This window comes from Lepidochelys kempii, chromosome 10 (genome assembly GCF_965140265.1).
Source record: "Lepidochelys kempii isolate rLepKem1 chromosome 10, rLepKem1.hap2, whole genome shotgun sequence".
NCBI classification, from domain to species: Eukaryota; Metazoa; Chordata; order Testudines; family Cheloniidae; genus Lepidochelys; species Lepidochelys kempii.
In genome coordinates this window covers 17026686-17039067 of record NC_133265.1, presented here as the reverse complement: position 1 = coordinate 17039067, position 12382 = coordinate 17026686, and the positions used below count along the sequence as shown (strand labels likewise).

Sequence of the window (12382 nt, the reverse complement as noted above, 5' to 3'; positions counted from 1 at the left end):
ATTTTGAAATAGAGCTCTATATTTTGTTTTCTTTCTTTGGGATTGTGGCTTCAGTTTTGTAACTTGTTTGTGTGTGTAACATCTCTACATTTAAATAAGTAGGCACTAGCAATTTTGTAACCACATGATTAGAATCTAGCTTAATAAATTTTTGGTAACCATTTATGCATAAGCCTGACTTGTTTTCTCTGGTTTACTGTAAAGCAGCCAACACAATTAAAGAACCTCAGCCGTTTTGGCTCTAAAGCCTGGCCATTAGGTGAGAGTACTAAGAGCCTAGCGTTGAGTTGTGCCGCCTCCACGGGGCAAACTCTTGGGGCACCTGTCAGTCAATCCTGGCTGCCCGCTGCGAAGGAGCTCTGAGCTCTAGCAGTTAAAGTCACGGGTGTGGAGAGGCTCTTAGTGTTGCCATTGGGGCACCTGTCAGTCAGTATTGACTGCCCGCTGCGAAGGAGCTCTGAGCTCTAGCAGTTAAAGTCACGGGTGGTTAGGACCTTGGGGCATCCGTCAGCCTAGCCCGGGCTGCCTGCCGCGAAGGGACAGTGCGTCCTAGCGGTTAAAGTCACGGATGGTATAAACGGGCATAGCTGGCACCTCACCAAACATCCTTGGCCGTCGGCTAACAGTATACCTACACTTTGATCTGGGGACGTGATTCCCACCTCGAGTAAACATACTTGCGCTAGCTCTGATAGAGTTAGTGTGCTAAAAATAGAAGTATAGCAGTAGGAGTGGCGGTAGGGACTAGCTTCCCTCAGTGCACACCCAACATCTCTAATGGGCACACACTCAAAGCGGTTAGCCCTGTCACTGCTTGCACTGTCATGGCTACATTCTATTTCTAGTGGACTAGCTCAGTGAGGGGCTAGCACAAGTATGTCTACCCGAGCTGGGAATCATACCCCCAACTTGAACTGTGGACATACTCTGAGATGAGCTAAAATTCTGGAGAATGCAAGACAATCTGTAGTTTTCACACAAGTTAGCAAGTTAAGATAAACCTTAGATTCACCCTAGTTTTTACCTTGACTTGCTAACGTGCAAAAACTACATACTGCCTTGTCTACACTAGGATTTTACTGTGTTAGTCAGCATGTGTTATCTAACGTGATAAGAACATACCTGTTCCTAAGTGTTTGGTATTATTTTCAGCCTTTGCATCTTCTGTTGATTATTAAACCCACCCTGAGGAAACGGACGTGGACTTAAACTTGAGTCATCATCAATCATCACCACCATCATCATCATCACTCTTCCCATACCATCAGGTGAGGCAGAAGTCAATCAACGCCAGTCATCCTTATCCTGGGCACATTTTTACAGATACTTTATATTCAGATGTAATAATAAATGTGAGTATGTGGGCTTTATTTGGAATGACCCAGCTGGTGAATCTGCCCACTGGCTTACAATCTGTATACAAACCCAGCACTTGCCTACACAAAGATTTAGTCTGTGAAAAGCTAAAATGTGAATCTACCCCATGCTAGCCTGCCAAAGACTAACCATGTAGACAGTTCATTAATATGCTTTGATCTAATCCCATTTCAAAGAGGACTAGATCAAAGCACATTGACAAACTGTTAATGTACATCATCAGTGCAGGGTAGATTCACACCCCAGCTTGCCACAAACTAATTATTCATATAGACAGGCTCATAGTCTTCTATTTGAATAACATTAGGCAAGCCAGGCTTCCCTCTATAACCTCAGTCAACTAGACAATGCATTGTCACAGTGATGTATTTCTGTCTTTTATTTATTTATATATTATATTATATTATATTTCCTACCTGTAATATCATTCCTTCCTCCACCAGGAGGGCCCATTGCTGAAACAAGTAAGACATCTACGATATCAAGCCTGGATGTATCCTTCTTGTCATACCAGTGACCATGATCAATCCACTGTCTAAGAAGCTCAATAGGTGGCTGGGCTCCGTACACCTCCTTCGCAGGCATGTTTAGGTCATCTAGAAAGAATGTTCATGTCTTAAGAAACAAATCAAAGCACAGATACCTATTGTTTCTCTAAACAAGGAAAAGGTTACCTTTCGTTGTTATTATTTCTCTTTGATGCAACAACTGCATCTAATGTAATTATACCTGCAGGGATAATTTTTTTTAAGTTAAAGATATTGTTTTAATTTAGTTTGGCTGATGGGCTGTTTTTTTTGTTTTTTGTTTTGTGTTTATTTAAGATCACAAATTGCAACATAAGGTACCAAACTACACAGACCTAAAGTAAGTGAGTGAACCATCTTAAAGACAAGCACCACTTCAATGCAGTGGCGCTGGACTACTTTTTACACTGGGGGGTGCTGAAAGCCAGAGGTCCCCAAACTTTTCACCTCACACCCTCCCTGTCTGTGCTCCCTCTCCCCAGAGCTGGGGCCAGGAACGGGGTATGGCTCCAGGAGGTGTGTGGGGGGAGGGGGCTGAGGCTGGAACCACAGCTGTGGGAGGGAGCAGAGTCCAGGGTGTGGGGCCAGCAGCCAGGTCCCTGCATGCAAGACCAGGAGCAGAGCCCTGGACGCGGAACCTGCATCTGGGACCCCGGGTGCGGGACCAGGAGCGGATTCCTGGGCACGGGTCCAGCAGCATCGGGACCCTGGGTGCAGGGCCAGCAGCTGGGACCTCATGCAAAATGTGGGGGTGCTGCAGCACCCCCCACACCCTTAGTTCCCATGCCTGTGCTTCAATGTATATAAATTTTCCAGCAGGGGACAGTCCTAATCCTTTCACAGATGCCTTAAACAAAAAACAAAAAAACCCAGCAAGTAGTGCGGAATTGTGTAAGTATCAGAACAATGAAGCACTTAGTTCTCCTGAAGTCTGAATTTACATGAAGAAATAAGAACACACAAGTTATCTTACCTACAAATATTACATTTTTTTTCCCCACGGGAGGTCCAAATAGTCCTTTTCTTCTTCTGTCCAGCTTTGACATAATAATATCCTGGGTTTGGTTAGCTGAAGTTCTTGCAGAGAAGTTGATGCAGTTAGGGATGTATTTAAGCTTTGGAAGTTGCAGCAGAAAGCTGTTGGTAATAGCGGATTTTCCTGTGCCAGTGGGGCCCACAAACAGCAAGGGGATGTTATGTTCCACATATGTTTTTAGAAAAAAATTTTGCCTGGCTGTTTCCATTGTTGGAATTATAAGCTCGGACACCTATTATATGGAAAAGTAAAATACCGTGTGGAAAACAAATATCTAACACTGTAATCAATACTGAGGTTTGAAATCAACTTACTGCAGTGAGTTTATTGCCCAAAAAAGGAGTTTTTAAAAATTACTTCTACATGTAAATAAAGGTTATTACAAGTTTCTTGTAGAGAGTGTAAATGGTAAGTAAGGAGCTGCTTTTGTTCTGTGTTTGTACAGCACCTAGCACAATGGATCCTGCTCCATGACTAGGACTCCTAAGCACTGTGACAATTCAAAGCAAAAATGGGAACATTGGATAATTCCTAATTTGGGGCTCAATTCTGCCCTTTACTGTGCAAAGGGAAGGGGTAAAATGTCACAGGGAGTCTCTTCTCCTCCCACGTCAGAGGGGCAGCTATGCACTGTGTACTTAAAATGTTATTTTTAAATGATGAAATAAAGATTTGTTCTTCTTCTTTCCACTTATGTCACGTAGATGCTAGCTGTACTGATATCTAGCATGTCAATGAGGAATAGTGGTAATGAGGCAATGGGTAACAACATTTTGAACTTCTTAAAGTGCTCTACAACTATTAATGAATTTAACCCCACATCACACCTGCAAGGCAGGTGTAACAGTGTGGCTCACCCCGTAAGGGCTGGAGGGCTGGGGTTAGCCAACCCTGATTATACGAGTCACTCTATAAAGAGCAGCAGGAGGCTGCAGTGAAAGAGGAAATGCCCAGGAATTAGAGACTGCTAGGAGAGTGAGCAGGTTCTAGCAGAGAGGACTGAGACTCTAACCAGGCAGGGCCTGGGAGTGGCCTGCCAAAGCAGAAAAGATGCCAGGCAGGAAGGCCTAGGAGGAGGAAGAGAACCTTTGCCTTGTGTGGGCTTTTGGATGGAAAGAGGGGAAAGTGAGGCAGACTGCCTGTAGTATGACCTTAGGCCATGAGGGGGATGTGGGAGGCAGCCAGCCCTGTTATAATTGGGAAGTATCATTAGCCCCACTTTGCAGAAGGGGAAACCAAGGCACAGAGAGATTAAGTTCAAAGCTTGCCATCAAAATGGGGATGCCTCTGTTCTGGCTAAGTGACTTGCCCAAGGTCATACGAGTATTCTGTAGCAAAGCCAGGAATTGAGTCCAGATCTTTCACCACAAGATCATCCTTATGCTCCATATGTACCTTTTGTACTGAGATTTAAATATAGGTCTGACATCAGAACCACGGTTTAAGCGGGGGAGAGCCCATACAGCATAAGACATTGCACAGTAAACAGAAAGAAGTCACATATAAATTAATCAGAGCTACCAAATGTAACTGACTTGTAGCTCTGTCATTTCACAACACTGTTTTCATCACTGAGTTCTTTTCTATAATGAAAAAAAATTAATGTTGACCTTTGCACCAGCAGGGATATTTTGCTCCTCCCTAGTGATGTAATCAGTCCATATGTTCCATTGCCCACTGGCTTGCTTGTGAAAATAGAAGTCATACACACTCCCTGTTAAACAAAACACAGAATATAGGAAAACTGACTGAATAGACAATCAAAATAATGTCATGTCACTTTAGCATCTAAAGTATTTCCCCCTAGTCTTTTCTAGTACAAGGGTAGAAATGATCAAATGAAAGAATTTTCCTGATTTGTCAGTTCTTCACATGGCCTGTGTGGCGATGAATGCCTCCTAAATAACACTGAATATCCTCCTCTCCCATTGAACCTCACTGTCAGGAAGTTACTACCTGCAACAGATTTCACTGTTTAGGTCAATCTGGGCACATGCTCCTCTTGTTTAGAGCAACAAAAAAGAGCTCCCCACTGTGCATCCCTCAGGCCTGGCTGCAGGATCTCTGCAGCAAAGGACAAGTGCCAGACACCCCAGTCTGCCCGGTAGTGCCAGACAGGATTTGGCAGGGTTTGTAAAGCAAGACTAAGGGATACAAATACAGTTGCATAGAAACACCTTTTTCTGGAAAGATATTGTTTTTGGTGAGCTTCACGCTTTTGGGGCGCGGGTTCTCATCATCCATTCCCATTAGCAAGTTGCGGAAAAACAGATCAAATTTCTTTCTGCTGTCTGCACTGATGGTCCCACCAATTGTCCAAACCAATGCGAAAAGGAAAAGCCCTTGTAGCCATAAGATGATCTGCTGACTAGACATGGTTTCACCTTCTTCTTCACCCGATTTCCTTATTTCATCTAAAAATACATTCAAATCTTGGTTAAATTATCAAAAATTGCAATTCAAAATCTGCTTTCATAAAAAAAAAAAAAAATCATTCTAAGCCAGATCCTCAGCACTGGCTTCAATGGAGCTACGTCAATTTTCACCAGGTGAGACTCTGGCCCTGTTTTGATGGTGCAATATATTGTTTTCAATTAAAAATGAATGAGTGGGAAATATTTAAAGGAGTTCTAAATATTTCATTAGGATGCTAGTAAACAGCAGGCTAAACATCTGGGGCCATGCCCACAGGGCCTTACTCAGGCCTGTAAAGTACTTTGAGATCCTGAGATGAGAGGTGCTATACAAGGCGCAAAGGACTGTTGTTATTACTAGGTCAGTGAAAAAGATCTATGGCCTATGATCCAAACCCCAGAGCACTTGCTTCATTCTAAATGAAGTCTTCTAGCATTCATTTGTCTCTAGTGGCCTGGATTTTCTATTGTTATGACATATCAGGAGAAAAATAAGAGGCTGAAGCATTAAAAAATACTGACCGAGCAGACAGGTATAGAGTTTCATCATGCTATAGGCCAGATGGATAGCAGATGTCTGTACTATGATTTTGCAATGAAGGCGAACAAATTCCAAGCAAGGCTGGACTAGCCACATAAACATGTCATCAATCTGCAAGCGGAACAGGAAACAGTTTTAAAACAGTGTAAGAGTTGCATTATTTTCCTTACTTACAAAGTCCTGTATCAAAGGTTTATTTGACTTAGCTGTTCAATAAAAGTGGATCCTTAAGGCACCAATAATTCTGCCTGGTGGAGGGGGAGATTGGGGAGTGGCCTTGACAAGGTACTATGGGAGTTGCCACAGAGCCATGGAACCTGCCTGACAGTGGAAAGAAGCTGCTTCTGCCACAGGAAAATAAATGGTTTGGAATAGGAAGTTTGTTCTCCTCTTATTAATCCAGACAGCAGAAGGACCTTTACATCTTGGGGAGCTGTTACTCCACCCAGGCACAGGGACTAAATATGGGAAGACTGCATTTCACTGAGGTTTACAGGATAATCTGAGAGAGTAAATCCAAGGTCTAGTAAACAGACAGCAGAAAGAAGAAAGACCAGGGTTCCATCAGACCATTAAGGGCACTGAGGTTAGTGCATAGCCACCTCATTCCATTGTGAAATGCCTTCAAGAGCTCCCCAGTATGTAGGGAGAGTGTGATCACTGCCGTAAATGAAGCATCATCGCTTTCCCTCTACGGCAAGCCAGTTCTGCTGACTTATGCAGCGCAGGGTGCAGGAAGTCATGGCCCAACCTCTCCTCTGCTTCTATCCTGGCCTTTATTTCAGATAGTTTATAAAGGGAGAGAGATTGCTTCTTAACCAACAGCAGGCAGCATTCCCCCATCCCTAAGCATTTTTCTGAATTTGGTCCCAACTCCTGTTTGTTCTTCCTATGAACAGTGAAGAAGGGGGCTGGCAGATCACAGAAATCTATGGCTTCATCCAGCTCTAGGCCTAACACAGAAAAGTTTGTTTTGGCCTTTTAATGCCTGATCCTCCTCCCACTGAACTCTATGTTTAATGCTTAGATAATCTTCAGACTTAATGCATAGATAACCTTCAGAACCTATTCCTGCAAACCCTCAGTCTAATTTGTAAGTGCACGACATGAACATGAGCACCACTGATTCATCTGAGTTGTCTTACTCAGTAAGAACTACTCTAGTGAGTAAAGGGTTTGCAAAAGCAGACCCTAAAAGTGATAAGAATGTTATTAATATATGCGTTTCTCATGCTAGGATCTGATTGCCCCAAACAGGTGAAGGTGCATTTTTAATGCATATTTCCCGCCCCTCTTCCCCTGGACCTGGCTCACATAATCTCCACCTATCATGCACTAGGACTCTGTTAGTGAAGTCTCACACATCACTAAACCCCATGTAATACTGGATATAATTTTCAAATGTGCCTGAAAGACTTAGGAGCCCCTTTAGATTCAGGGTATGTCTTCATTGCGATCAGAGGTGTGACTGCAGCACATGTAGACATACCCAAACTAGCTTTGTTCTATGGCAGCGAAGCCATGGCAGTACAGGTGGCAGCATAGAATGTACACGCCCATCTGGGATGCTAGGCATGTACTTGGCCAGCTAGGCTGTGCTGCCTCCCATGCTAACTATACCATGGTATAGTTATTCAAGCTAGCTAGAGCAAAGCTAGTGTGGTTATGTCTACATGTGCTGCAGTCTGATTGCAATGTAGACATACCCTTTGTGTCCTGATTCATTGAGGCGCTTTTGAAAAGATTACCCAATGTGCCTACCTGGAAGCCCATAGGACATACTAGGATGCAGTGGGCAGATTACCTTTAAAGTAAAAGTTATAAGGGTGATACATAAAAAAAAGGCTCGCACCAGTTCTCTGTGCTCCTGTTGCAGATTTGGGGGCAGTGTGTCCATGTAGGAATCCTTCAGAGGCTTCCAACCTAGTTGATTAGGATCCATATAGATCATGCCACACCTGGAAAAATAAGTAGTTATAGTGCAGTAAGGTATCTGAAATGCACCAGGTACATTGCCTGAGGTAGTTCAGACTTTGGGTGGGTTACTGTTACCTGCTGACAGTTGCTGGAGATGCCTCCTCCAAGTCAGCTGGCTCGAAGATTAAACTCATTTTGGAACTCATCTGAATTATTTCCCCGCTCATTAAACACAGCTGGAAAGCAAACATGGCATAAACGTGGTTTAATCGTATCATAGCTGAACATTCACTTATAGCAGTGCTTGTCATAAAATCACTGAACAGCCATCCCATTTAGTGTCAGTTCTTATTCATTCATTCATTCATGTTCCCATAGTGTGTGATATTTATAGAATTCTGTCTTAGAGAGTTCTCCATTTGTTATTTCCAAGTCTTGCAGACTTGGGAGAAAAAAAGAGAAAACGAAGCATTAGCCAGCTCTTTATATATTCCACAATAAAAAGCAATCCTTTTCTTTTGGCAGTTTAAGATAATTATTATTTTGTGAATAAACAAATCTCCAGTTAAAATTTCCAGTTAGAAAGATGAATTCATGTATTTCAATTTACTTAAAAGGGTCAGATCACTAACTGCAATAACCAACCAACCGCAATTAATTATGTGCATTCACACGCTAAAGTAACAGGCAAAAATGATGGCTACCTTTTTATTATCATCTAGCACAGTGTTCATGTTCTCTATCCAAACTGCATCCACTGGTCCATCAAATATAATCCACTTCCTGTCATCTGTGGTTGAAGATGCTTGTTGTCTGAAGGTGTTTGCAAGGACTCCATCTGTCCACTCATGGCTCACAGGGTCAAAACACCCATACAGCTGTCCCATTGTAATAGCTTTGGGATTAATAATTCTGTACTCAACAGCAAACTCATCCATGGAATTTGCTAGGTAGGAATTAAAAATAAATTATATTGATTAGCTAGATCAGTGGTTCCCAAACTTGTTTCGCTGCTTGTTCAGGGAAAGCCCCCGGCGGGCCAGACCAGTTTGTTTACCTGCCGCGTCTGCAGGTCTGGCCAATCGTGGCTCCCAGTGGCCGCGGTTTGCTGCTCCAGGCCAATGGGAGCTGCTGGAAGCAACGCGGGCCGAGGGATGTACTGACCGCCACTTCCAGCAGCACCCATTGGCCTGGCGCAGCGAACCGCGGCCACTGAGAGCCGCGATCGGCCGAACCTGTGGACGGGGCAGGTAAACAAACTGGCCCAGCCCGCCAGGGGCTTTCCCTGCACAAGCAGCGGAACAAGTTTGGGAACCACTGAGCTAGATAGAAGGCAAAAGTTCTTTAAAAATATTTTTCACTAATGAAGTTTAGAGGTGAAACATTCCTGATAGAATCCCAGTGTAGCCACCCAATAGACCTTACATGTGGAAGCTACCTAGCAGTAAGTAATGACCTCCTTTACTTACACATAGAGTTTATTGCTGCACAAGGCAGGTCCAGAGAGTTGTGTGCAAAAGCACAAGGTAAAAAATGAGGAACAGGACAGAAGCACAATGGAAACTGATTGTGCATTCATGAGAGAGCTTCACAGAATCTCTCCCAGGGAATAGATTTGTTGGTGCCATTTTTGCTCAGTCACTTTCCAGAGAAGTACCATACATGAAGAGATTTGTTTGATGTGACTATTGATGCTACTTTTGCATGACTACTGTGCACAAATATACTTGCTTAACAAAATGTGTAATTTACTTTTTTGCGTATTCATGTGATCCGTTTAAAAGAAGAATATTTCTGACAACAGAGGTTTTCCAATCTTAGTCCTGCATATCCAAATTCTCTTCTATTCTGCAACCCATTAACAGCAGAATTAGCAACCTGAATTTATCTTTGTACAGAAAGTTCATTGGTCATAGAATTAATTTTTTATGAGAAGTCTTTGGCAGGCTTTTTATTTTTACCTGTGTACAAATCACCAAGGGCTGCGGCTAGCACTTTGTAAGCACAGGTCTTTCCACCCAAAGCATCTCCAACAATCATATATCCATGGCGCACCATCATCATTTCATAAATCTGTATTGGTGACATGAGTTTAATACTTAAATATATTAAAGAACTGAATGTAACATGTGTGAAACTACATGTCTCTCTTGCACTCCTACATTGTGTGAAAGAGCAGATCAGCCAATCTAGACACAAACACTGACATTACTGCCCTTAAGAATCCCAAGGCCAAATTCAGAGGTGAGTCTAAGACAGCATAATTTACACTTTCTGCCTCCTCAGAGTGTAAATTACACCAACTCAGGCCTTGTTTTCATTAGAAATTTGCACTGGTTTAATTAAATTTGTTTTTAAACAGATTTAAATTAGTGCAAATCCCTTGTAGACATTCTTATTTCAGTTTAAGAGTACCTTTTTTCAGTTCAGCTTAATCCAATTCTGAACTGACCCAACCTACACCAAAATAAGTCTGGTTTAAACCAGAACAAGAGCATCCTCTTAACTGTTTGTACCTGTTTAACTAACTTGGTTTCAAAGCAGGAAAAGCAACTAATAAAAGGGTGCAAGTTAAAGCAGTGGGAAAAATAAAGGCACAACACATGTGAGTGCTGGTAATAACAATACCGAGATCTCAAAACACTTTACAAAGACAGCCAGTATCATTATTACCATTTTACAGATGGGGAAACTGAGGCATAGAGCGATAAACTGACTTGCTCATGGTCACCCAACAGGCCAGTAGTACAGCCAGGAACAGAACATAGGTCTTATGAGTCTTAGTCCCCTGCTCTCAGTGCTAAGGCACATTGCCTCCCTTAGTAAGACTGAACTTCATTTGCTGACTCCAGTCCTATGACCTGAGACATGGGTACAAATATGAGTACTCTTGCCACATGGAAGGGGACAATATCTACTGACCAACTTGTACTTACTCTTATAGAGGGTGGAATTTTTTTCTGGCATATGAATGTCTGTACCTTTTGTGGTTTTCACTTTGTATAGATAAGCTTTCTGTAATGCTCTGCTAGCTACTAATTTAGGCCCTGATTCAGCCAGATACTTCAATAGTTTATACATAAATTATCTTTTTTCAGATGTGATGAATATTTTTTTTAAATACCTGAATAATTTTTCCAATAAACCAAGGAACTGGTTGAAGATTCATTTTTTTAATATTGTCACTCAGTGCCTGCACAAACAGCTCATAGTCTGGTTTAGGAAGAACCACTCCAGGAAACAGGTCAGATATGATACCCTGTTAATGAAAAAAACAGGATACTATTAAAAGCAGACTAACAAAAGCAGAACTTCTAAGTGTTAAGAAATACATAGAAAATGGTAGGAAATAGGACTTTAAGGGGGAATGTATTCAGCTGGACTGAGTCCTAATTTACAGGCACTAATTCGGCCCCCATTTTTGGACCTGCAAAATTTACTGCAGGTGCAAAGCTCAGTAGTTGTGCCTTTAATTGACTCACTTGTACTCACAATCAGATAGAGGTGAAAGCACTCTGTTTTGCACTCACAAATGAATGAATGTCACAAATGATACAGGCATGAATTGCTCTTGCAAAATGAAGGTGAAACTGCTGAAAATCTGCCTTTAAATACGGGGGGGATAGCTCAGTGGTTTGAGCATTGGCCTGCTAAACCCAGGGTTGTGAGTTCAATCCTTGAGGGGGCCGTTTAGGGATCTGGAGCAAAAATTGGGGATTGGTCCTGCTTCAAGCAGGGGGTTGGACTAGATGACCTCCTGAGGTCCCTTCCAACCCTAACCTATGAATCTTGGGGGAGGGGAGAGATTAAATGACTAATGGGGAGATATGTGTTCTCTTATTTCACAGCAGTGACTTTTTTCAAAAGTCCAGATCTTAGGTCTTTATAATTAATACGGATGGCTTTGAAGCCTGATACATTGATTTTCCTCCTTCTATGGAAGCATAACATTAGCAATAACATCATGGTTTTCATGGTTTTCACTCTGACTTCCAAACAAAGTATTTTCTATTGCTTGCAGTTTAACTTTCCCCACCTCCTTCACATTACAAAGCTAAGTCCTGGCCTACACTTAAAAGTTAGGTCGATGTAGCTACATTGGTCAGTGGTGTGAAAAAGCCATACCCCTGAGTGCCACAGCCATGCTGACTTAACCCCCAGCGTAGATGCAACTATATCTACGGAAGAATGCTTCCGTCGACATAGCTACTGTACCTAAGGAAGGTGGTGTTCCTACAGCGATGAAAAAAACCGTTCCATTGGTGTAGACTGTGTCTACACTATAGGGTTATGCTGACATAGCTACAGAAATGTAGCAATGCCAATATAGTCTCCGTAGTGTAGACACATCCTTATATACAAAATTAGCAAAGAATGGTTTTCATTGGCATGAGTAAATGGAGTTACAAGAGATCATGTCAATGGCATGTAACATATCACAAGGTAACTCAAAAGGTAACTCCTATCATTGCTATAAGTTCATTTTTCAAAACAATACTAAGAGTCAAATTGTGCCCACAATTCAATTGGTGTAACCCCGCTGACTTCAGTAGTAATGATGAAAGAATTT

At 42.3% G+C, this 12382-nt stretch overlaps 1 protein-coding gene across 1 annotated transcript in view; it reads right to left on the bottom strand.

The window, feature by feature from the left end:
- Window positions 1–12382, bottom strand: part of DNAH3 (dynein axonemal heavy chain 3) — a 107556-nt gene that overhangs the window by 32245 nt on the left and 62929 nt on the right. Inside the window, exons 35-44 of the mRNA XM_073362223.1 lie at window positions 10937–11071; window positions 9774–9885; window positions 8517–8758; window positions 7948–8048; window positions 7748–7853; window positions 5877–6006; window positions 5118–5354; window positions 4551–4654; window positions 2878–3172; window positions 1794–1973 (exon numbers count right to left, since the gene is read on the bottom strand). Of these exons, the coding sequence (XP_073218324.1) occupies window positions 1794–1973; window positions 2878–3172; window positions 4551–4654; window positions 5118–5354; window positions 5877–6006; window positions 7748–7853; window positions 7948–8048; window positions 8517–8758; window positions 9774–9885; window positions 10937–11071 (1642 nt within the window). The remainder of the gene's footprint in view (window positions 1–1793; window positions 1974–2877; window positions 3173–4550; window positions 4655–5117; window positions 5355–5876; window positions 6007–7747; window positions 7854–7947; window positions 8049–8516; window positions 8759–9773; window positions 9886–10936; window positions 11072–12382) is intronic.